Source organism: Lytechinus variegatus, chromosome 3 (genome assembly GCF_018143015.1).
Source record: "Lytechinus variegatus isolate NC3 chromosome 3, Lvar_3.0, whole genome shotgun sequence".
Taxonomy (NCBI): domain Eukaryota; kingdom Metazoa; phylum Echinodermata; class Echinoidea; order Temnopleuroida; family Toxopneustidae; genus Lytechinus; species Lytechinus variegatus.
Genome location: NC_054742.1, coordinates 34215720 through 34243574, shown reverse-complemented (window position 1 = coordinate 34243574; position 27855 = coordinate 34215720). Strand labels below are relative to the sequence as shown.

The 27855-nt window shown below is 35.2% G+C and overlaps 1 protein-coding gene across 10 annotated transcripts in view; it reads right to left on the bottom strand.

The window, feature by feature from the left end:
* The window catches only part of LOC121410846 (interaptin-like), a 113202-nt gene that overhangs the window by 68806 nt on the left and 16541 nt on the right, over nt 1–27855 (bottom strand). For 7 of the 10 annotated variants that reach the window (XM_041603169.1, XM_041603171.1, XM_041603176.1 and 4 more), the window contains exons 7-13: nt 22093–22193; nt 21501–21668; nt 18791–18799; nt 12416–12482; nt 11661–11767; nt 3711–3797; nt 577–684 (exon numbers count right to left, since the gene is read on the bottom strand). In XM_041603169.1, the coding sequence (XP_041459103.1) occupies nt 577–684; nt 3711–3797; nt 11661–11767; nt 12416–12482; nt 18791–18799; nt 21501–21668; nt 22093–22193 (647 nt within the window). Of the gene's footprint in view, nt 1–576; nt 685–3710; nt 3798–4604; nt 4967–11660; nt 11768–12415; nt 12483–18790; nt 18800–21500; nt 21669–22092; nt 22194–27855 lie in introns of those variants that run through there. The other 3 variants (XM_041603172.1, XM_041603170.1, XM_041603178.1) reach the window with 3 other exon arrangements.

The following is a 27855-nucleotide window of genomic DNA, read 5'->3' as shown; positions in this document are numbered from 1 at the left end:
ACCCCCCCCCCCCCCTGCCCCCATGAATGTCCAGGGTAATAATTCTAATAATTCAAAGTGATCACACTATCGACTACAATGTATACTATGAATACTATGATTCACCAATAACCAATAACCAGTAAATTTTTCATACAAATCATGTTGAAATTTCTCATTGGTTCTAAATATATCTGTTGAGAAACAAGGCCCATTCCCAAAAGCCTACATGTACATGTATGTTAATAATATTTCACAGAGACATTTTTAAAAGAAGAATTAGCATCACAATTCAATTAGTCATTTTGCAAGGTCATGTAGTAATTTTCATTCAGCCTACTAAGTAATTACTTGTACATCTCTGAAATGCATTTCTGCCTATTGAACCTTTGATTCAGAAATATCTTCTTATATAAATGTTACCACCCTCTTTGTAAATTGAATTAATCAATTAAGTTTATAAGTATATGTAATTAAGGACACAGCAAATCAGGTGATCAACAAACCTTGTTGTGAATAAATGAAATCATGGCTAAATACAAAGGTGAGGCAAACACTCATATTTTTTCTTTGGACTTGCTTTTTTGTAAAACTTACATCATCCCCAAGTGTATCTAGATCCCAGCCCGGTTCTCTGGGCTGGGACAGAGAGGTGACATTACTCGCCACCTCCGTCATCTCAAACTCAGGACCGTGGTCTAAATACTACAGACACAATGGAGACAGGGTAGAGAAGAAAGGATGTATGGCATGCACAAAAATGAAGAATATAGCAAGATAGTTAAAGGTCAAGTCTACCCCAGAGAAATGTTGACTTGAATAAATAGAGAAAAATCAACCAGCAAAACGCTGAAAATTTCATCAAAATCGGATGTAAAATAAGGAAGTTATGACACTTTAAAGTTTCGCTTATTTTTCACAAAACTGTGATATGCACAACTCAAATGAGAAAGTTGATGATATCCCTCACTCACTATTTCTTTTGTTTTTTATTGTTTGAATTATACAATATTTTATTTTTTATAAATTTGACAATGAGGACCAACTTGACTGAATCATATATTAAACGATGTTCAGGGAGGAATTAATCGTTGTTTCTCTTGACGAGAAGAAAAATAAAATAATCCTTATTTCATATCATAAAATACAAAAGAAATAGTGAGTGGATGAGGTCATCAGTCTCCTCATTTGCATACCCACCAGGATGTACATATAACTATTTTGTGAAATTAAGTAAAACTTTAAAATTTAAATATGAAATTTTCAGTGTTATGTTTCTTTGATTTTTCTCTTTTATTCAAATCAACTTTTTGTTGGGGTGGACTTGTCCCTTAAATTTCTATATGATTGCCTGATTACATATGAAGCCATCTACACCACTAATCTAGAAGCCCTAGAAATGTCATTAAAATTGGAAATAACACAATTAAAATATACTTTCATGAAACAAGGCAAAAGCAATTTTGTGTCTCGCCCACATATGAAAATAACCAGAAATATTGTGATTTGCCAGGGCACGCAAGAGAATTATATCGAAACTTCATAGTGAAATGACTGGGATGGAATAACACTTGTCATGCACATCCCCCAAGTCTAAATATCTTCCAAGTTTGGTTGAAGAGTGACTTACGGTTACAGAGTGAGGTGTCATAAAAGAGCCTTGCACGTAAACTTTAATGTTATCCTAAAATGACCTTTGACCTTACCATGTGACCTCCAACTGCAGCATAACATGCAGGTCGCATAAGTACATCTACCATCCAAGTTTTGTTGAAAAGTAACTTACGGTTGCGGAGTTAGGTGTCATAAGAGAGTCTTGCATGTAAACTTTAACGTTGACCTCAAAATGACCTTTGACCTAACCATGTGACCTCCGACTGCAGCATAACATGCACATCCCCCAAGTCTATATATCTTCCAAGTTTGGTTGAAAAGCGACATACGGTTGCAGAGTTTGGTGTCATAAGAGAGTCTTGCATGTAAACTTTAACGTTGACCTGAAAATGACCTTTGACCTTACCATGTGACCTCCGACTGCAGAATAACATGCAGGTCCCCCAAGTTCATCTACCATCCAAGTTTGGTTGAAATGCAACTTATGGTTGCGGAGTTAGCTGTCATAACAGAGTCTTGCAGGTAAACGTTAACGTTGACATGAAAATGACCTTTGTCCTTACCATGTGACCTCCGACTGCAGAATAATATGCAGGTCCCCCAAGTTCATCTACCATCCAAGTTTGGTTGAAATGCGACTTATGGTTGCGGAGTTAGGTGTCATAAGAGTCTTGCATGTAAACTGTAACGTTGACATGAAAATGACCTTTGACCTTACCATGTGACCTCCGACTGCAGAATAACATGCAGGTCCCCCAAGTTCATCTACCATCCAAGTTTGGTTGAAATGCGACTTATGGTTGCGGAGTTAGGTGTCATAAGAGAGTCTTGCACGTAAACTTTAACATTGACCTGAAAATGACGTTTGACCTTACCATGTGACCTCCGACTGCAGCAAACATGCAGGTCCCCCAAGTTCATCTACCATCCAAGTTTGGTTGAAAAGCGACTTACGGTTGCGGAGTTAGGTGTCAAAAGATAGTCTTGCACATAAACTTTAACGTTGACCTGAAAATGACGTTTGACCTTACCATGTGACCTCCGACTGCAGCAAACATGCAGGTCACCCAAGTCCATCTACCATCCAAGTTTGGTTGAAAAGCGACTTACGGTTGTGGAGTTAGGTGTCATAAGAGAGTCTTGCATGTAAACTTTAACGTTGACTTGCGATTGTTGAGTTATATGTCATTACAGGTTTGTGACGGACGAACGACGGACGGACGATGGATGACATTTAGATCCCTACATGTAAGTCTCGCCTTCACCTCTGGTGGGCGAGACAAAAAGCGTAATTTCATGGCAAAAGAGTGATACAATCAAGCATGAAAGAACACTACTACATATAAGGGCGATTGAACATAGCTGATTTTTCTAGCATGGAATCGCCCATAAATGAGAGAAATGAAACAAAGTCTTGCATCAGTGGAAAATATGGATCCAACCTGTAAGCAGTATATTGGGTTCTATAAAAAGATTCTGTCTTTTATGGGATCTAATTTTTGCGTTACTAAATGTCATTGAAAAAAAACACAGAACTAGCATTTTGGAAAATAAAAATTTTTCTTTAAAAACCAGGAATGCCAAACTTAACAAAATTGCACTATTTTTATGGATTTTGAAGCATTTTTCGAACTTCTTTGCAATGAATAATGTATCAAACAATTTTGCAGATAAGTATTTAAGTAATATCATGAAACCTGCAAAATATTTTTTTAGAAAAAACATTATGAAATACAGTGAGACAGAAACATTTGGCATCTCTGATACACTTTAATCATGGAAAATTGTAGCAAGGTAGGAAGGGGAGCATACAAGTATGTAAGCAGCAAGTTACCCATTTACAGTTTTTCATACATGTTGGAACTGTAGGGCTTAAACTTTCAATATCAGAACTTACATGTATAACTAATTTACATATAAGTTAATCCTGGTGCTTTGCAGAAAATAATGAAAACAACGATACCAGTTGATGCACACCCCCATGTTTTCTATTCCCCTTAACATTACATGACTTCTTGTACACTTAAACCTGAATAGACAACAAAATAATTACATGTACGGATGGAGGTATACAGGCTAAATGATGCCCAGAAAAAAATCATACAGTTTTATCTCACCCCAGAGGTTCTGCTCAAACTTTTAGTAAGGTCCCTTTCGTCTTCTGAGTCCGATGCCCAGCCCTTTGGTTGATTTAATGCCTCTTCCTGATGACAGGGGAAGGGAAACAAAACAGAGAACACAGTTTTCAAATTTCAGATCGCACATGAAAGAACATTTTTTTAAAATATAATTATCAGTAACAATTGCCATAAATAGAATAAATAGAGAAAGGTTTAAAAAAGATTACTTCATTACATGAAAAACCGAATTTACATTTTTATGTGTATATCACACCCTTCAACACCTTAGGCATACATGTATAATACCAAGCAAAAAAACATTGGGAAGCGGCAATTACATGAATTTCATAATTAGACTCCAAATCTAAAATAACATGATTTTTAATTGGTGAAATGAAAACATGTATTCAATAGTATTCCGAGATTTAGAAAATGGTGTAAAAAGACATGAAGTTAATCTGCTAATAGAGCCAACAATTCAGATAATTTTAACAATTTAAATCAGAAATATTTTTTAAATACTGTTCATTCAAACAGGTACTACTCATGGTAAAATAAATAAACAAACCTGTGTTTTTGATATTGAAAACAACAGTTCTTGAAGTTCTACTGCTACAGACATTTTGAGTAATAACCTTATCACTTCCAAATTAGGCAACGGTGGATTGAATTAGTTTACACCAGAAAAGTTTCTCTTTTCCAACCAAAAAAAAATATCCACAAAACAAACAGCAAAAAAATATCAAAACAGTTTTAAAAATCCAATGATGTTCAGTCATCAAAGTCGTCTGGAGTCAATAAATTATGGGCGAGCACACAGAGAATGCTGTACACCCTTGTTAATCCAGAAAAAAAGGAGATAAACTAGAAAGAATTTATCATTATTAAAACCTGTAACGCTGAATGTTGCTTTAATGAGCTCAGGGTCCAATTTATGACAAGTGGGTACATGAATAAATAATAAAGATAAGGTTTAATACAAGATGCTGACAGCATTATCTTTCCCTCTTGATTGAAGCAGTTTGCAGATTGATTTGACATCCTTCCGAAAATTGATTTGGATTTTGTTCTCACTCCCAGATTTACCCGAGGCACAATAACTCAGAACAAAATAAGTTGCAGTTGATATAGGAACCTGAATACAGTTTTCTATCACAATTAACAAAGCTCCACATAACCATTTCTATAAAAATATAATGCAGCAAGCACTGAAGCATGAAAAATCAATTCTGCCCATGACAAGTGATACCACACATCGAGCAAAGTAACAATGAAGTGGCTTGTGCCTTATGGATTTGAATTGTTGGTAGACACCTATAACACAGACATAACAATTTGAGAACATCCAAAGAAGTGAGGAACGGATTTCAACATCATCTGTTTGCCAGGACGATCATTTTTTTTTACATTTGACAGGCACTGACAGGTTGTTTTGACTTTTTTTAGTATTGCCATTTCTCATTGGTTGCTTTTGTTGTAAGTTGCCATGGTGTCCCAAACCACCAAGTGTCAAGTCAGGTGACCTCCTAACCCAAGCCTGGTAACCCACCACCCTGGGGGTCTCTCAATACTGCTGCTCTTTCTCTCTCTTTTATCTCCCACATCAAATTTCTTGTTATTCTTTATTCTCTATTTTTCTATCAAATGAAAAGATCTTAGTATTTATTTGTTTCCTGTTACAACATCTCCTTCCTCTCTCCTTGATAAAGAAGTAGAATATTGCAAGCTCCTTTCACAAATTGCACAATAAAAGTTTAGAAGAAAACATGCTCTTCAGAATCTTACTACAGGAAATTGATATTTCAGAACTAACAATGTTTTCTTCTGAATCAAGACAGAACTTCATGCATGCACAAAAACAAATTATGAAGATAAAAAAGAGCAAAGTTGATAAACGGAAACCAGATATCAAAATCCTTTATTTGTACTTAATAGAAAGATTAGAAATTTCTGTAAATAATTTCAATACAAATTGGTTATTGATGAAGTGAAATAAAACCAAACATTTTATGGACTGTTATAAGAATTGTAATTCACCTACAGCTAAAATGTAATTACTGTATATAATTGCATATAATCATAGCATCTTGCAATATAAAAATGTAAACAATTCACTATAATCATATATAACTAAATGCAATTGACATTTTAAGTGCATGCTTGTCCTTGTAAAATTTACATAACACCAAACAAAGCCTATACCTAACACTAAAATTCACCACTACTAAAATATAATTACCTTCTTCATGCAAGATAATATGACATAAATGGCACCCCAGGGTATGAAAAAAAATAATCATGTTTTTCAACTTTCTCAGTGAAATCTTTTGTCTTTTATGTCTTTTTCCCATTTAGCAAATCTCTGTATCCACCACTGGCATTTTTCAAGTTTGAAAGTTGTAAAATATAAATGTCGATATGTTTTTGTTTTCAGGAAGAGGTATGGGAAGTGCACGCACACCATGTACTGAATTGGTTTGTACTTAAGTGGACGTGAGATGGCACTACACAACATGGTACCGCAGGTTAGTGTTTGGCGCATATGCATATGTTATCTACATGTATGATAATAATATGCTGTAGGCAAGGAAACAGCAGGTGTGCTTTTATTTTTTTTTTTACATTTATCATTTACTTTCACATTTCACAATCCTTGCACATAATGTAAGTTGAGCCATTATTGCATGATATCAGTCAGACAGATTGACTGACAACAAACTTAAAGGAGAATAAAACCTTCGGTACAAGATAGCTTGTGTGGAAACAGAACAACGAAAGTGTGAGAAAAATCGAACAAATAATGAGAAGGTTATGAGCATTTGAATATTGCGATCACTAATGCTATGGAGATTCTCAAATTGGCAATGCGACAAAGATGTGTGATGTCACTTGTGAACAACTCTCCCCACTACTTTAGTATATACATGTATTTCATTTAAACTGCCTCTTTTATCACATCTATCAGTAAATCATGTGTTCTTTCTAAAGGAGGGCATGTCACAGGTTTTTAAAGAATACATCATGGATAAAGAGTTTGTATTGTCATCAGAAAAGGCAACAAGAGACATTTTTGGGGCATTTTATAGTCCATCAAAGGGAAAGCTGTTCAGATGTGACATCACACATCCTTGTTGCATTGCCAATGGGAGGATCTCCATGGCATTAGTGATTGCAATATTCAAATGCTCATAAATTTCTCATTATTTGTCCGATTTTTCTCGAATTTTCTTTGTTCTTATTCTTTGATTTTTCTTTTTAGACACAAGCAGTAGCGGACCGTGACCCTGGACACAAGCTTATCTGTTTCAAAGGTTTTATTCCCCTTTAACATAAACACTGTGTAAATTATCATATCTCTTCTTATTCTAGGTGATCACAAACATCATCGAAACACTACAGTTTTCGTGGAATATTTGTACTTAATGTTGTAAGTTAGAGCAATTACGGGATCGGAGTTCGGTTCGGAAGTTTTGCTCCTAAAATCGGAATCGGTTCGGATATCGGATCGGAAGATATTAAAAAAAAAATAATACATTAAAATTTGTAAGTGGCCGGCGCGTGGACAAATGCGGCACGCTACACTGATGGCAGAATTTGTTTTTATCTCCGACAAAAGCGGAGGAAGAAGATGATGAGTTGTTTTGATCTCCGACATAATCGGAGGAAGGAAAATAAGATAATGACGTTCCAGCGCGGACACTACCGCCGATCAACGATTGGCCTCTTCTCTACAACATCGAGGTGATGGCGGCGTCCGTCGTGAACTTTTAGAGGTCGCATGACCTCCCGAAAAAGACGCATTATTATCCAGAGTGGTTAACCATGATATTCACCTTCTCTACAACATCGTAGTGATGGCGGAGGTAATCGTAAACTCTTAAAGGTCGCATGACCTCCCGAAAAAGACACATTATTATCCAGAGTTGTTTACCGTGATATTCACCTTCTCTACAACATCATAGTGATGGCGGAGGTAATCGTAATTTCATAAAGGTCGCAAGACCTCCCGAAAAAGACGCATTATTATCCAAAGTTGTTTACCATGATATTCACCTTCTCTACAACATCGTAGTGATGGCGGAGGTAATCGTAAACTCTTAAAGGTCGCATGACCTCCCGAAAAGGACGCATTATTATACAGAGTTGTATACCATGATATTCACCTTCTCTACAACATCGTAGTGATGGCGGAGGTAATCGTAAACTCTTAAAGGTCGCTTGACCTCCCGAAAAGACGCATTATTATCAAGAGTTGTTTACCGTGATATTCACCTTCTCTACAACATCGTAGTGATGGCGGAGGTAATCGTAATCTCATAAAGGTCGCAAGACCTCCCGAAAAAGACGCATTATTATCTGGAGTTGTTTACCATGATATTCACCTTCTCTACAACATCGTACTGATGGCGGGAGGTAATCGTAAACTCTTAAAGGTCGCTTGACCTCCCGAAAAAGACGCATTATTATCCAAAGTTGTTAGAGATGATTTTCACCTTCTCTACAACATCGTAGTGATGGCGGAGGTAATCGTAAACTCTTAAAGGTCGGATGACCTCCCGAAAAGGACGCATTATTATCCAGAGTTGTTTACCATGATATTCACCTTCTCTACAACATCGTAGTGATGGCGGGAGGTAATCGTAAACTCTTAAAGGTCGCAAGACCCCCGAAAAAGACGCATTATTATCCAGAGTTCTTTACCATGATATTCACCTTCTCTACAACATCGTAGTGATGGCGGAGGTAATCGTAAACTCTTAAAGGTCGCATGACCTCCCGAAAAAGACGCACTATTATCCAAAGTTATTAGAGATGATTTTCACCTTCTCTACAACATCGTAGTGATGGCGGAGGTAATCGTAAACTCTTAAAGGTCGGATGACCTCCCGAAAAAGACGCACTATTATCCAAAGTTGTTAGAGATGATTTTCACCTTCTCTACAACATCGTAGTGATGGCGGAGGTAATCGTAAACTCTTAAAGGTCGGATGACCTCCCGAAAAGGACGCATTATTATCCAGAGTGGTTAACAATGATATTCACCTTCTTTACAACATCGTAGTGATGGCGGAGGTAATCGTAAACTCTTAGAGGACGTATAGTCAGATGGTCGTAAATATTACCGCGCATGTCAGCGTGTTCAACTAAATCTTATTTGCCTCCGCTTAAGATCAAAACATATCGTCTTTTCGTATTTTTTCTTCCTCCATTTTTGTCGGAGATCAAAACAAATTATCACCAATTATCATCATCATCGTTTTGTTCTTCCCCGATTATGTCGGAGATCAAAACAAATCATAATCTTCTTCTCCACCTGCCTTTCCGCTAATATCGGAGATAAAAACAAATCATAATTTTCTTCCCCTTTATCTTCTTTTCCTTCCACCGCTTTTGTCTGAGATCAAAACAAACCACCAGCGCATTTTGACGGCAAACATGTCGCCACGTGTTTTTTTTGTCATGTTATGTTTTGGTTTTTCCGATCCGATTTTTTCCCCACTGGTCAAAAATCGGAGTTCGGAAAAATGTAGAAAAAAGGGGAAAATCGGATCGGATCGGGAATTGGAATAAAAATCGGTTACAGCATTATTTGTACTGCTAGTTATACTGCTTAATCTTTATTCATCTGTATGCTTGTGGTCAGTGTTCAAGCTAGACCCACTTTAGTGGTGGTCGCTATTTCACAGCATTACACACTTCTTTTCATGCTCATTTGTGGTCTTAAAGCCAAAACTGAAGAAACATCAATGTTAATAAAAATCTGACATTAGCAAATCATTGAAAATAATCTAATAGTTATCAAATACAAAGATGTTTAATGTAAATTATGCAAATAAAACAAGATTTAACATGAAAATGGACCCAAGTGCAATTCCTTATTGCAAGGAGCTGGTTTTACACTTTTCATTTGAAGTCAGTGGTGTTTTTCATTATGAGTGGTGGTCAGAAATCTTCTGTGCCAGTTGGGCAAACCACTGACATCCACTGTAACTATAACACTGCTTGTGGTTCTTCCTTCAGTAATTCAGTTTTAATAATATTTATTAGCTGATCCGTCAATTGTCAGGTCAACTATTAATTTTGTACGAAATTTCTTTTTTATTTATTATTATTTTTCCACCCTTTTCTTGTTCCCGCAAAATCTCCAAAACTACTTCATCAATTTTCTGCGAAATATTTTCAGTTATGGGACTTATCATGTCATGTGTATGAAACAAGTTCAAGGTAAAACAGTCATGGTGACATCATCGAGGTGCCATTATGTAATATCACATTATCAATTATCAAAAATCAACCATATATACATCGTATCAACTTCAGGTCAAGGGTCAACTGTCCATGTCATCAAAGGTCATATAAAGGTCACGACGTGTGCTTCCGCATCAACAGGGTTGATAGTGATTGGGAATGAAATATCATGGATCATCTCTCCCTATCTCATTTTATGTTTCTGTTCTCCTTTCATTTCCTCTTACTTTTCCTTTTCTTTTCTTTTTGTTTCTTTAAATATTATTCTTTCTTCTTTCCTTCCACAGCTTCTTTCTTTCTCTTTCTTCATCTCTTTCTCTATTGCATACGCAGTGTGACGATTCAATCAAACTCTGCTGCCCACCAGCACATGCAATCCTTTTTATGCTCTTTAATAATTTCCTTATTTTGGGCCCAATTTTCTTTGTACCAAATTGAAAACAAAGTAACATTGGATTTCAAAACACAATATACCATTGAAAAGTTGATTAAATATAAAATACAATGATTCCAAAAGGCCTATTACAGGCAGAGCTGCTCTTTCGTTATATCACAGCTTTTGTTAATGGTCTAACCCTCCAGCTTGCCTGCGGAGGAGAAATGTTACATAAGAGGGATTATCAGGTTATACAGTGTTGATAGCCCTTGGGAATGAAATATCTTGGATCCTCTAATACCCCTTTCATAGTGAGAGCCGAAGTGGAGTTAGTCCGGAGTCCAGGAGGAGTTACTCCACTTTGGAGGGCAATATGAAAATTCTGAGATTAGTTCGATCTGGATTCAAAGCGGAGTACTCAACCCACTTCGAGAAGAGGGTTACAAACGGAGTTACTCCGCACCGGAAATGCGGTATGCGCTTATCGCTATGATCTCGCCACACGTATGGCGCGAACTCGCTTGGAAACTATGGCAACGACTGCGGATACACCGCTGCGGTGCTTGCCAATATGAAAGGGGGTTTAAAGTCGGTTTGCAGTACAAGCGTATAAACTCAATCCGGAGTAACTCCACTTCGCCTTCAGTATGAAAACGGTATAACAAGGTTTTTGTCACAGGGGTATACAACCGCAGGGTCTCTCAAACAAGGGTTTGACGTAATGTGGTCAATGTTAGCCCAGTTATTTATATGTTGTAGTTTGGACATACTCTTTTTAGGTATTTCATTTATTTTTCATTTTGAGAAGCGGATCATCCTAGAGATGGCAATTTATAGAGGCATGTCATTTCGAGCCCAAGGAAGAACATGAGAATTGTTATTTTCTTTCCACCATTTCGCACATGGTCCTTCAAGACCATTGGTATGTAAAACCTAAAACATTGCAAAATGAAAGAGATTAAATCCTTTTTTTCATATAACATGTACCATGTGTATACACTTTTCACACAACTTTCTCATTTCCCCCTTTTCAAGAGTATTCAACATAATCTTTTCATTATAAAAGTTCTGTTTTCATCATGATGATCATATTGATCTGAATTAACATGGCGATTGTATTCGTGATCATGAGAATCAGAGACAGATCACCTAATTCGTCCTCATGACCAATTAACATTCTTGTTACTTTTCAGTTCTCAAAATCATGGCACATACTTTCTTGGAAAAAAAGTTTTTGAACCGCAAAGAAAATTAGGCCTCTCATGGTAATGAAAATTGTGAAACACTCAACACAAAACTGATTGGCAAGAGTGTATAATTACCTCTAATTCATCTATCCTTGCCTGGAGAGTTTCTCTTATGCTCTCTAGTTCTTGTCTGTGCTCTTCATTCACTTGCTGCAGGGTACTTTCAAATTGCTTCTGGGAATCTGGTAGAACAGAAACAATTTTTTAAAAATATATATTTTATTGGAAATCATAAGTACAATGTACACAATGTCTCCCAAAAGATTTTTTTTTTTTCATTGATGACAAATCTCTGTAAATGTTTGGTCATCCTTTTCATTTTAGGAAACTCATAATATGCACACTCAGGCATCAAATTGGGATATGTATATTTGGGGGTTATGGCACCTTGAATAAAAAGGGTCAATAATTTCACATCAACAATTTTCGTTTCAATAATGGGTGATGTACCTTTATATTCAAGAGAGATGGATGCAATCTGAACATATGGTCACGTTTGAAGTAAGCATTGCAAATTTGTTAGGTGGTATGGCACTGTTACTTACACACTGTCTAAACATCAAATTATATATTGAGAAGATAGACTAAGTCTCAAATTTTACAAAGAAAAATAGTTCAATCCAAAAATATATTTCTAAACAAAATTTCAAATATTCTGTGACACGTTTCCTTTTTGACTATCAAATTAATACTTCTAATGAAGGAAAAACATCACAAACTACTTTAAATGTGAAGCTTGTTCCCATTAAATCCAATAAAAAAAATGACCCCCCCCCCATAAAAAAGGCATAGTTGGACAAAAATTATTGACATAAAAGCTTGATGCTTACCATTCCATGAGTCTCCAAGTTGAACATTTAAAGCTTGAATCTTCCTTTGTAATTTCTCAATAGTTTGCTGTAAAATATCACAAACATACATATATGGGATAATTGATTTCATCAAAATCAATTCAACTGACCAAATGGTTGTATTGTAAATTATATATTGTGTTAAAAAGACTGAATCATATGATAAGATTTATGACACAATGCAATCAAAAAAATAATCATTTGGAGTGGAAAATAAAGAACAAGCAATCAAATTATCAAAAATAAAATAAAAGGAATTGTGGATTTATCACATTGAGCATAGAATACCTGAGAATGCATTCCAAGGTCAAGAGTAAAGTAAGTATTCATGCAGATGAAATCAAGTTCATACATGAATGAATAGAATCATCCTTGAAGCATTTACAAATGCAGTATGTATGTGTAGTTCTTGATGTAGAGTGAAATTAGAACGTGAAAACAGAAAGACAGTCAATAAACATACAGTATACATGTATATCAATCAACTCTGTTGACTGATACCCCTTTCATACTGCCCTCTTCATTTTTCACCAGTGAACTTCGCCGGCGAAGTTCTCCGCCTCGCATTCCTCACTTCTCCGGCGAAGAAAAAAATTTAACCTTTCGCACTGACATTTCTTCCCCGGCGAAAGTCAACGGGCGTTTGCAGAACAAAACAAAAGAAAATTGTTAACATTACTTCTTACCTTTTACAAAAAGGTATAAAAAAAAATTAATTACAACGTATTTTGGAAGTATTACGAGAAAAACAAACAATATCACCTTGTTTTTATATTTTAACGCATTTTATACATGTAAAAAGTGCTCTTAAATAAATATTGTTAGTAAAAAAATTATGTTCGAGGGTATCTACTTGGCCATAGCATTCAGCTGAGCTTGCAACTTATCGCGCGCGGAATCTCGGTACAGGGGACTTTGGGAGAGAAAAATTGACCTCTAACGTCATTAAACGAGTAGAAGTTCACAGGTTTGCTTTCATACTGGCCTTTTCACCGGCGAAGTTCGCCGGTGAAAAGTTTCACCGGCGAACTTCACCGGTGAAGTTCTCCTGTGTACCTTTCATACTGTTCACTTTCCCCCTCGCTGGGGAACTTCGCCGGTGAAAAGCGCAACATGAAAGGGGTATGAGAGAAGGGTATCAATTTTAAAATGTACCTTCTAACATGAAGTTACACTTAACTATTAGTATCGGTGAAACACTCTGGTCTAATGCTGTATCCTTTTGTGGTAAATATAACAGTAAGATTATTTGTAACAATAAAATAAATACTGTAGTAACATGAACATGTAGTTCACATGAAATTATAATGCTACAGAATATTATAAATCTTTTGATCCAAAATATTCATTAGCAAGGTAAGTAGTTAAAAAAATTCAAAATTCAAAATGTTTCTACATATGTAACAGATCTTCACAAATACATTGTAGAATGCGAATTCAACACTACAGTGTGTATAAAAAAGGACAGTTTTGAAAAGTCTGTACAAAATTTGTTTCAAACTATGACATCTATATTTTGATGTTAATAGATGCGAAATGAAAAAAAAAATCTGTTCATGCTTGAGCGAACACGGGAAATTTTCGTCAGGGATTAAAAAACAGGTTTGCGCCAAAATGGTAGAGATGAGAACTTTGATGATCAGACTTCTTGCTAATCAGCAGACTTCCTCTTAACCTTTTCATTATCTTTGCCATGATTTTTGAATTATGCTATCAAATTTCATTTACAAATTTATTTATTTACTTGAATTATTTTTTTTTCATATAAACTTCTTTTCCCTTTGAATTTTCCTTCATAAGTAAGAAAATAAGACTTTTTGTCAACCCAAGCAAGAAGATTTACATTATTAATTGGGAAAACTTGTAATTATTCAAATCCTTTTATTATGTGAAACAAATTATGTTATGGTACCTTTAAAAAAACATGAATCCTATTTTCATGGGGGTATTGATTCCTTGACCAAGTTTAATTACATTATGTGCTTGATAAAACAAACAGGAAAGGATTCATGTCTTTCAATGACAATGGTGTAGAAGTAGCTAGATATGGCAGATCGAATAAAAGGTATAAAAAACTTGTGAGTGAGCGAAATGAGCAAGCAAAAATTTCCACTTTTTTATTAAAATATTTTTAATAAAACATTATTAAGATATAATAAAATATCGAGAATTTTGAACACATAATTAAAAAATTTGGCACCCTGAGCCCCCAGCCATCTGCATGCCACTGTTAAAAAGCACTATAACATTTGTAGCACACAATGAAAAGATTTGATTAACAAAATATACCCTCTCCCATACTTCGGTTGAATTTTTTTAGTTTTTGCTTAAAGAAGGAATAGAGCTAAAAGAGATCATATTAAAAAGTAACAGCAGCAGAACAATTCAAACAAATAAACAGATTTAAAAATGAATTTTAACCACATAATTTGAAAATTATGGCAAAGAAAGTGAAAAGTTTAAGAGGAAGTCTGCTGATTAGCAAGAAGTCAGATCATATTTACCATTTTATGCCATTTTGGCACAAGCCTCCTTTTCAACCCCTGAAAAAAACATTCTGTGTTTGCTCAAGCATAAACGAAACTAATTTTTTAAGGGCATTTGAAAGATAAGACTTCAGAGCACCTATTAATTTGAAACCAAAATTTTATATCTTCAAATCTGTCCCGTTTTTTTTTTAATCACCAATCCCAATGTTAATGGTAGATTCTCAATTATATCACATGTCTGTGTTGTGTAAAAAAGAGCTTGTTTTTACAAGTTAATATATCAACTGGTAATTTTCAGGGACAATAAAAGCATGTCACTGATTATCTCCTTTTCAAGCTTTAGAAAAAGCTCCCAGTTATCATGATATTCATGCAAATTTCACTCACTAAAAGTAAATTTATGAACTGGACATACCAGAAGTTACTGCCACAAATCGTTGAAAACAACCATCATCCAAAGTTTAAGTATGTTATCTCAAATCCAAGGTTATACTTATAGTCAACTTGTATGATGTACAAAACACATTGAATGTAAATTGAGCTTACAACTAAATGCAGACTTTTGTCTGTTTCTCCATTAAAATTCGCTTTATTCAATAGCTTTATATTTGTGTGACAACAGAGCTTTGACGCTTGCAATCATCTCTGACAAGAGTAGCAGCGAAAAAAAGATCAATATTTCTCCCTCTTGTCTTTCAATTTTTCTTTTCATTCTTCTAGTCTGTACATCATTGGTTATAGCATGTAGCTCCTACCTTTCTGCTATTGTTAGGAGCTAACATTTCAAAGGAAACCCTCAGTCAATAATAATGGCTAAGGATGAGGGCTTAGTGGGAGGGAGAAGCATACAGAGCCTGAAGGGACACTAAAATCAATATCATCTCCATGGTTCTAACGCTGCTGAACGATTGCTCACCTATAAAATGTAGACAAAGTTTAAAAGTGGTTTCTTTATCATGAGCATTCACTCGTTTGGTATTGAACTTTTGTTTTGAAATATTCAACCTCATCATGAAGTATCTTGGAACAAAACAGATTCCCATATTACACAATTTTTTAGAGGAACAAAATCTGACAAAAATAAAAACAGTACTTGAAAAAAATCAGACCATCATTAATATAAACAGTTCAGGATTTTTTTTGTCTGCCAGGTTGATTTTGGACATGGCGATTTTCCTTCCTTTATTTCAGTGGGAGTGGTCATGATTTGAGGTTCTATTTTTGTGCTCACACAAAATGTTCATTTATTGAACCTGCCTTTGATTTCATAATTGCTAATTACATACATGTAGTACTTCAAGAAGGGATAAGAATTTGAACCAACTATCATGACAAATTACACATGGGCAAGTTTATTACCAATCATGTATGTAAGGAGGGAAACCCCAATTTCCTTGGGCTAGATGTTCTACATTTGAGTATGATATTTCAAAGTTTGCATTATGACATGTTTTTGCTGCATTATATCTTGATCTAAATATGCTTAATATTACTTCAGTCAATTACAACTTAGGTACATGTATGTACATGGAGATTGTCCACATTAAATATCATGCATGAATTTTTTAAAGAAGTTCATCAATAAAACAATATTCAACTAAAAAATATCCTTCATTCCCGAAATGAGTGACCTGATAACAGGCATTTTACATCATGCTGTTCTAATATCATGCCGGGGGGGGGGGGGGAACACTCAGTATATAATGTATCGTGGGTATGTGCAGCGGAGGGGACCTCCATTTTTATACTCAAATTTCTGTTCCAAGGCATAGCATTTTTATCTTATTGAAAAAAAGAAAAAAACGATCCAAAGCATAGCATTTTCTTCTTATCGAGAAAAAAGAAGAAAGAAATCCGACCCAGAGCTCTGTCCGACCATCGCCTCTGCGCTAGTACACCCGGCGCCAGTGCTGCCGGGCTAGCTGCATGCACATATGCCCATTCCATAAGGATGAATATGCACTCACACGTAGGAGACCCATTCCAAGGACCCCCGTTTCACAAACATTTGTAGTTCCGAAGACCGTTCCGAGGACCCTCATTTTTACAATAAGCCAGCTCCAAAGCCCCCTTTTGTCTCGCCCGCGGCACATACCTACTACTTTTTTGGTCGAGGACCCTTCCCCCCCCCCCCCCGCGTGGGTATCAAACCCTCATACCTGACAAAAACCTCAGCTATATTTTATTGGCACAATTCCCAGTACTTTTCATCTTTTAATTTCTACAAACATCAACATTATCAATCCAAACTTCTTCTCCCACTCCCACCATCCTACTCCTCCTTCCCTAAGTCTCCCATGTCAAACCATTATATTCTTAGCTGTCTTCATGCATCATATAAATACACAAAGAAAGCACACTTACCATTCAAACTATGCAGAATATAGAAATGTCACAATGGACATGTACATTGCATTTGTGGAAAGTAAATCAAAGAATTTATCACAAATTGACATTTCAGTATAATGTTAACTTGTGGTATTCTTTGGTAATAAAACATTATTCCACTTCAGTGCTCTATTTCAAATAAAACGTCACTGTATAGTATCACAGACTTGCTGAAAAGCAGTCACTTTGGCTTATGTGAGTTTTCTGTGAACAAATAAATTCATATCAATCAATCATCATACAATGCACTTTTAATATAAAAATGCATGACAAATTGGGCTTTGAAATACATGTATGCAAGTAAAATAAGAAAACTATTATAATTTATTAGGAAAGAATGAGTTAAAACAAACAAATGGTTAGATGATCATCATGCATAAACTTCACGCAAAATCACCACTGCACTACATCATATTCTTAGCTCCATTCTGCATGCAATGTATTTCTTTTTTCATAAAAAGAGTCACATTATACAATGTTAAAGGCCTATATTAGTGATGTCAAGAAGTACATGTTAATTATAAACATAAAAAATACACCAGAGCTATTAAGATGTACATTACATTCTTGTGCATTTATAATAGATATTTTATAGATTTATCAAGTTCTCATCATTTTGAACAGCGCATGTAAATTGTATGCAAATAAATAAGCTGATGAAGTCAGAAGAAGACTTTCTTGTTTATTTCATTTTATTTTTTTTACTGGTACATGTACATGAAATCTGAAACACATATTATGTACATGTCCATGGTATGATGATTAATAAAAAAAATACATCCAAAGAGGAGCCAATTCCTTTTCTAACCCCATTAGATTCTCAAAAAGTATATTAGAACATATAAGAACAGAAAAAAAAGGATTGGGCATCATCAAGCCTCATTCGGGCACAGCCTCATTTTTAGTGTTTTCATACAATGTGAACTAAAAATGCTCTATAAACTTAGTTATTTTTCTTCCAACTTAGATGAATATTCAATTAGTTTACATCTGCACACGGGTAGCCCATTACATCATCCAATGAAAATATATTCTTAATTAATTTGCTGTGTGCAAGTGTGTTAGCATTTTTTTAAGTAACTTATGGGGTAATAAATACTCTACCACCATAATGTTCACCCTGGACCTACTACATACATGTACATGTATGTCTCTATATACATGTACATTAGACATTTGATTATTTTTCTCACTTTCTAGTTATCAATTGCAGACACAAAATTATGTTTCTAGAAACAAGAGGATCTAAGGGCCAGTATCATCATCATAATCATCATTATTGCACTTATTACTACCATGTTAAACAGATTATCATATTAACGAAGGAATTATTGAACACGGCAATTAGATTAATGACATGCAACATTTTTATTTTCATGTTAAGGAAAAGAAATAATCCTAGTACTATAGAGATATAGAACACAGCTCCCACAGCAAACCTGCCTAATCTACTATAAAGATATGTAATCAAATTTACATTTTTATTCTGCATTGTGAAGATGTTCCGTAGATCCACAGAAGACATGAGAATTTTGCCAAGAGAAAATGATTTAAGAAAATGAAAATTGCATCAAAAAAGAAAACAAAGGAATTCAAATAAATTACAAAATTCAGTGAATACAGTCTGTTTATTACTAAACAAACAAAAAGAAATGGGAGACTTTTCCCCCCTTTTCTCACCATCCCTATGATATATTGTAAAAATTGCAGAGAAAAATAATAAGCTTCATTAATAGTGTGACTACATGTACAGTACAACATGAACAGGCACAGGTTGTTACTTTCTTTAGAAGTGAATACCTGCATAATAAATGTAAAGCATACAAAAAGTCTTTCAGTCCTTAAAATTGGTAACCTCCAAGAGCTTTTATCAAACTGGAGATATTTTATCTTATTCAATTCATTCATTTCTCAGGGTATTTTTCAACATTTTCACAACCTGGAAATTCCCTGTTCTATTATGCTTTCTATTACACATACCTCTTTATGTGTCCCCAAATACAGTGCTCTTAAATGGCAGTGAAGTGATGAATAAAGATGATTGACAAGGTCTAAATTTTGCTTTTATAAAGTCATATTGCACTGATACAAAATGCACATTTAAAACTTTATTTGCAATGTAAATGAAAAAAGTTTCTACTGAAATAACATTAGGCCTACATTGTATTTTACATAATAAAACATTTATTGGAAAGTTCTTCCTCCAAGCTATCATACATGTATGTGCTTAATAGACTATGTATACTAAATTATCTTAATTTGCAAGCTTAGTTCTTTAAAACAAAAATTGTGAACAGATTATTTCACGTATCCAGGTAATGTATAAAGGCACACACTTTATTAGGTTCAAAACTCATTAATTGATTTAATTAGGTTACAAATAATTCAATTTCAACAAGGGTAAAATTTAAAGATGATCCATCAAATGCCTCTTCAAAATTTTTTATGAATACCAAGACCTCAGTGACCTTTGACATTGAAATCTAAATAGGTCACCACCATAGATTTTACATGTAGTCTTGAAGTGTCCAAAATCTATCCCTGGAATTTTACGGCAATAGTATCGGAAATGGATTGATGGATGACCTAAATTTAAAAAAAAAATCATTCCTAATTTGCATCCAATGGTCAGAGCATACATACAGGTACACTTGTGAATGAGTTGTCTTAATTTACTTTGCATACGAAATTACACATTACTGGATGCCAATTGTAGGATAAACCTAAATGTAATTTCAATTCATAAACTTAGGTGAAGTCTAAGTAAACTATAAAGACAGATGAATTGTGACTTGGAGTCTGGCTTTGCAACACAAGCATTTCTAACTCACAGGTGCTGCAAAACTTTGGAACAGACAGACAAAAATTTCCAAGAAAACACAGCATTAAAAGATTGCTTTGTGAAATTGATGTGAATATCAGGGCAAGCATAGATATTTTAATTCTTCCTTTTATACATGCACATATATTATTAAGACCACGTCCATCCCAACAACCAGCTGACTTAAAGAAATATTTATGTTTGTGTTATACATGAACATACATGGAAAGCACTATATTGAATCTCATCAAAATTTTAAACTCTGTCATTGCCAGATCAGATATATAATAAGTTTAAAGAGTATATGAACAACATGTTGAAAATGTAATTTGAACAGATGAGTAAAATCAGGCAAACGAACATTACAAATTAAATCAAAATTGGAAGAGGAATAACAAAAGTTATGACGATTCAAAGTTTTGCATTAATTCAGTGAAAGACATCTATGCCTGACCTCATGAACATGAAATGAAAAAGCTAATGATGTCACTTCCCAATTCATTTATTTGTTCTATATTCAATTATATCATGTACACGTATGTTCAAAGGTTGTTCTCCAAAAATGTAAAATTAGGATTGACTGCTGATTTACTCTGTAAGATAATCATTGCTGAAACTTATTTTGTTTACAAGGGAGACATGTTTTTACCCACATGTATGAATTATGAAATAGTTTTTTTGCTTTGCAACTTAACAAAAAATTTTTTGAGAGAAGTAATTATCATTATTACTATTTCATATAGTGAAATAAGGAAAAATAAAGTGGGAATGTAACATTATATTGCATAGTCATAGTGACATGCATATACCGGTACTAATAAATCACAAAATATTGCTGAACTTTCACTATTTTTAATAAGATTTTATGAAATTTTCAGTGGTTTGCTCATTGCATTATACATGTACACCTCAATGCAAAAATAATAACGTAAATAAACATGTGATGGTATGTATTTTCTCATTTCCAGATCACCTATACATTTCTGTGATATCAAGAAAAACTTTTAAAACTCTTGTTTTTTTTTACATCTGATCTTGACAACATTTCAGTGTTTTGCTTATCTGATTTTTCTGTAATTATTCAAGTTATTCGAGTCAACTTGCTTCTGGGACAGACTTGGCCTTGTACAATTGTCCCCATTCCTCCATTCTTGTACATTTTATTTCATTTTATGTCAATTCACATTTAACAGTCATTGCAGCAATAAAATAAGATGTGCACACCATTTATATGAAATAACAATAAAAATAATGCTCAGAAAATGTTTATATTTTCTAAATATTAAAAGAAAGTAAAGAGAAATTTTATGCAAAATATGAGCAAAGTATAAGTCATATTGGAAATAAGGGGAATAGAAAGGCATACCTCTCCTTCATCATTTGCTGCTTTGAGTCTGGCAAAGCTGTTCTCTTTTGAGTTCTCCAGCTGTTTTAAACTCAGCTGACTGTCATCTAGGGCCTTGTTTAACCTCTCAATTTCCTCATCCCGCTCAGAAATCTCCAACTGCAGTTCGCTGATTTGGTCAAGTTTTTTCTGTGTGAATAAAACATAGTTGTATTAAATTCCTGGCAGAAATCAAAAGAGCACATTTGGTAAGAAAAAAAATATCTGATTTTTAAGGCAGCAGAAAAAAGCATGAAGCCAGGTCGGCAGGAGAGCGGCGATTTGCCAAAATGACCTTTAGGGGGAAAGTATGAGATACTGCTCATAATCCTTTCATACCTCCTATTCTTTACATTCCATTTATGGGTGGTGATCACTTCCTTTTCTTCTCGTCTTAACGCATTGAAATTGTGGCATAAAATAATGCCACATAGCAAGATCCTTGATAGTCTTGTATATAGTTCCCCTTTTATTCCTTGGTTTAGTACTTTTCATAACAGTCTACATTCTATATTTACAACATGTACATACTCACAATGTTTGATTTTACACTGATTGATGAATTGAAACCCACCTTTGCTTGTTCAGCTGCATTCTTGTATTTCATGACTTCCATGCTCTTCAAATCAATCTGTTTATAAAGTCTTGTCATCTGATCTTCTTTGTCTTCAATGTCTGTAAATAAATGCCAGGAAAGACATGAATTTATTGTAAGATATATCGATAGAAAGAGATGAAAGCTTGCATAAAAACAAATTAAGTTGGTGAAAGAGCTTTGAAGCAGATTGATTTTACTAAAGATACTGAATGAGGTAAATAAATTGCATGTTTGTCCCAAAGCAATGAAAGTATTCTGGGGTCCTTTGCAGAAAGAGTTGCCTTTAAACGCAAGTCAAAAAATCAATCGCAAGTCCCAAATGCGAGCTGTTGATTAGTTGAAAATCAAGTTGCGCATGATTTTTAGAGTTGCAATTGATTGCAACTCTTTCTGCAACGGGCCCCTGTACTGTTTCACATTGTGTCATAATGAGCCAAAGTCGATCTTGACTGCTGTCATATGTGACTCGGCATACCGAAATGAGAGACAAGTCGGAATTTTTCAAATCCAACTTTTTTAGTGATTATTATTCCCCGTTTCTTTACCTTTAATTTGATATATCACTCGACCCTTAGGAGTAAATATTAGTGGAGATATTAGCTTTAGAATGGAGGAAGAATTGGGCTCTTGAAAATAAAAATCAAGAGAAAAACGCCTTCGAAGTTTGACTTCCGTTTTGACCCTGCTCCATGAAAAAAATATATTTTGCCACCGCCGAGCTAACCGAAAGGCCCTAGTAACCGCGTGCCAAAAAAGGCGAAACGATTAACCAATGAGGAGGCTGCATTGAGAACAATAGTCAACTTGCTAGTCACGTGCGACTGCAAGACGAAACAACGTTCCACGTCAATCAATTATCGCCTACGTACACATCATTGGTTAAACCGGGGTTTTATAATAATCTTCGTGAAAGAAAAAAAGAATGCCATGATCTCCCTTATTAATGAAATAAAAGGCGGGGTTAAAAAGTTGGACCTAAAACCATGGAGGAGGGATTGTGCCATCGGCTTGTTTGAATGTCAATGGCGTTTACTCTTACCCGGACTCGTGACATGTAGTCTATCAAGCGTGTCATTATGACCTGAACTTTAACCGCATGTTCTAAAAAAATATCCCTTGTAAAATGGTAAGATGGGCCTTCAAAATAATTCGTACCTCACCTTTACTTATGTGCTCATGTTTTATTAATATTTAAGTTAGATTGAGACAGTGTGAGTAAAAACGCGAATAATTTGTTCAATAAATGGGTTCAATATCGTACCCATTATGGGGGGGGGGGGTATACAGCATTGAAATTATTCAAAATTAGAACAAAATACAGAAAGGTATAATGAAAAAAGGTTAAAGTGATTCTATCTTTCCCATCATTCTCCACCCCCGTTTTTCGCTTATTCCTTGTCCCAGTGTACCGAAGCGAAGGCGAAACACGGAATTGCTTGTTGAATAACTCGGTTTGAACGAAGACGAATAATATTGTATGCATACGATGATAACTGTGCGAGAACTGATTAAAAAGCTACAATAATCCGTCTTTAAATGCAGTCTCGACTTTTGATATCGCACTGAACACGCCATTTCTGAGTTGATGATCGACACTTAGCACGTTTTGAAATAACAAAAGCCCGGACGTAGCCCGCGAGTAACATACAAAATCCAGACAACGGTCGATCCGACGGCCGGCCGCCCAGCGCCGGCGCGGTCTGTTTATACTGTAAAGGTGATTACGGCACCAACCAATTGTACTTTCGTATTCACAATTGATCGTTAGCCTTTGTGTTACGGGGTTCTGGCCGCCCAAACTACGGGTTGTGAGCTTGGGTTAATAATGATAATTACTTCTTGTTAAGAGCTTTTTCCAAAGTTACAAAGCGCTGATCTCCTGTGATCCTTCTACAGAAACAATTCACAGTTCTTGTGCTTGGCTTTCATTTCGCCATTACTAACCGTCAAACCGGCGAAATCTTAGTTAGCATATAAACTCTTGGATAAAATAAGATAATTAAAAGGCACACACATTAAAATCTCTTTAAAGCACGGGCGGGAATGAAAGGATAAGGGGGATCCTTTGTTTTTATTTCTCTGTCACAGCCCGTTCTATTGCTTTTGATTTTATGTAGATAAAAAATTATAATGACAAGCCCTTTGAAGCACTTTACTTCAGGGGCGTTGGAGCGAATTTGAAGGGAGGGGGGGGGGGCACTAGGAAAAATGGCACCTTCTCGTTAAAAGGGAACTAAATCTTTTTTTTTTTTAAAAGAAAGGCATCTACAGTAGTGTGGTGAGCGATTTTTTTTTTTAATTGGCTGTAGTATCGACGCTGCGAGCGAGCAAATATCAACTTTTTTTCTAACGAAAATCCAATTTGTGTTAGATTTTTACATAGGCCTATTCAGAATAATGTCATATCTCTCTTTCCTTCTCTTATTCTTTCTTTTTTCTTGCTTGTGATTTTTGTTGTTGTTGTTTTTTTTTGTGGGGCTGATAATCCCCCATCTGTACTCATCTACCCACTCACCTGACTCATGAAACTTATTAATGCACGTATGATTATTTTTTTCCCTCAGAATATTGCTTTATTTCTTGTTTAAAAGGGGCACTCGTTATACACCGTGACAAAACTTGTCCTTCCCAGGTGAAAGAGGCACAGCGTGTTGGTAAGGGGCACTTTATTTGGGTAAAAGGGGCACTGATAAGAGAAAGGTCACCTATATCAGAAAGCAAAGGGGTCCCTTTAACGGAATAAAAACGGGCCCTTAATTCTCGGGTGTGAAATGGGCTGCACGTACAGAACACGTTTGTGATGGCATTTGGGGGTAGAAATTGGCATACGAAATTGCTTACACACACAAAAGAGAAGATCAAACTGGGAAAGAACGATAAACCGAAATATGAAGAGGATAAAACAAAGATAAGAACAAGAAGAAAAAGGGCGTGGAGGAAAAGACGATGGATGTGGCAAGGAAGAATAAAGAACGGCTGTGATATATATATAAAAAAATAGAAGATCGAACGGGGAGAAGAAGGATATAGAACAACAAAAAATAAGAGGGGAAAAGAAGAGGAATAAGACGTTCGGATGAGCAAGAAAGAGAAAGACGGAAAGGGGGAAGAAAAGAGGTAAAGAGGAAGAAAATAGAAATGGAGGGGCAGGAATAAGATCGTGGGGATGAGCAGGTGAGAGGGAGAACGAAAACAAAAATAATATTATAAATTATTAAGGAGGAACGAAGATAAAAGGAAGAGGAATGAGGCGATGGGTGAGGGAGGGAGAAAAGACGGAAGGAAAGAAGAAAGAAAAACCGGCAAAAAGAGAGAAGAACGAAAAACAGAATTATGTGAAACGAAAAAGAAAAGGTGAAATTAGGGGGGAAAGGTGGAGGGTGAAGAAAGGGCAGAGAGAAGAAAAAAGAGGAGAAAATAATCGACATAGAAAAAAAAGAGATCGAAAGGGGAAAAGAACGGAAAACAGAAGAGGAATTAACGAATAAGATTAAAGAAGAGAAAGGGGTTGAGGAAGAATAAGGGGGGGGGAGATTTAAAAAGAAGAGATCGACTGATCTGAAAGAAAATTGCGAACGAAAAGGGGGAGCAGTAGAAAGGAAAAAATAAAACACAAGAAAGACGAAAGAAGAAGGTAAGAGAATAACAGAGAGGGAAAGAGAGAATAGATCTGGGCAAAGTCGAATGGGACAACATGACAATGACTTTTAGGAAATGATAATTTCAATAGGTGTATTTTAAATGACTAATATTTTCAATGAATATCGTAAGTCCCGTATACCATTATCCAAAAATTAAAAATGCAGGCCTACTGCATGGTCCCATATTTCATTGGTCAAAGTCAGGGGCGGATCCAGGATTTACCAAAAAAGGATATTTTTTTTAAATACTTCGTACCCGCCAAAAAACTGACAAGCAAAAAAAAAAGAATAGAAGTCTTCGATTTCAAAAAGGGGTACATCTCGGCTTCAATGGCATTTTTACATTACAAATTTTGTTTTTTTTCTTCTCGGGGGGGGGGGGGGACGTGCCATCCCCTGGATCCGTGCCTCAGTTGTCGAAGTTCTGACATTTATTTCTTTCTCTATCGTTCATTCAAACATGATAAAAAAATTGAAGGCAAAAATAGTTGGAAATAATAAAGCCCACAAAGCTTTCATGATGAACTTTTTTTCTTTTGTTAATGATATACTGCAGATCAATTAACCCACATTCGCGAACATACAACACTTTTATGTATTTTAAACCCTTTATTTTGAAATTAGAGTTTTCTCATCGAAACATCCCGATCACTTGCAAATAATAAGAGAATCTTCATCACGTCCATGTTATGTTTTATGAAATTAATCCTCGCCAACAAACCGTGTTATATAAACACTTTGCGTTTACGCATGACCTTTTTCGCGAGACAAGCTAGCTATACACTCTAAATCAGGTAGGCCTATCAATCTATCGCTAACGCCCCCGCCTAGTACCAACTACCATTATTACAAAAATAGCCCTTTAGAAGTTGAATCCCGTTTGTTAACTTTCAGAAGCCCCCTTTTCAATTTCAGAATACCTATTGAAAGCGATGCTTTTGATCTTTCTTTTGAGGCTCATTGAACCGATCGATCGAGCGGACGGTCGGCGTACGCCGCCAGCTGTACTTGAGTTTAAATGAATAGCCAATCAACAATGGCGTTACGTTGCTAGGGGCGGAGCTTAGTATGAAGCGAAATTCGATGAAATCGAGCGTGCCAAGTATAAAAAAATTTCGAACTGACCGAAAAAAAAACACTCGCAGAAAAACTGTTTTTTTATCACTTTCCCGTCATCAAATTCACTCATTTTTTTCACACAGTAATTATGAAACATGGAAGAATCTAAAAATGAAAAAAAAAAAATCTTCAAAATTTTGACTTTTTTATTAGTTTGTCGAATTTCTAGGAATTTTCATTTGCGACTTCTCTCTCATTTCGGTATGCCGAGTCACATATATCTAATCCAATTGTCCAGTCAGAGAAAATCTTGAAATATGGAGGTGTATCTTTTGCTGATTTCTCAAGTTATGGGATTTCTTCAGTGAAGCCACAGTTCCATAAGATTCATATTTGGAGTATGTGCAAAGTGAAAGTGTGAAGAAACAAACTAAACAGGATTCTCAACTGTATGTAGTAAAATATATCTCAATTGCCAGACAAAGACTATATTACACACATAAATTCTAAAAATTTTCTGGTATTTAATAATCGTTGTTACCTTTCACCTTGTGACAAAAAAAATAATAATTATCAGATGACCTGCATTTACACATGCATACATGAGTCTAATTTTAAGTGGATAACACAGGTGGTTCTTTAGTTATCTAAAAACAAGTTACTTTCAGGTACATAGTGCCTAGTGCCCAATTTGACCTTTCACCTCATGACTCCAAAACTACGTTCATTAGATAATATTTCCTCCTATATGTACACATGTACATGAACCAAGTTTGAAGTTGATCTGTTAATTTTTTTTTTCTATTTTCTACGATAATGGGAAATACAATATATATGTAGAGTGCCTACATGTATGGCATTCTCACCTAATATGCAATGTCACGTTTCAATATAGAAGCAGTGCTGACTTTGAAAACAACTATTAAAGATGACTAATTATAAAAAAAAACACTATTCATAAGATAATACAATACTATGCTCATCTAATCTAAATGACATATGATGTTGTTCACGTGATCTAAAATTCTTGCAAGCTTCA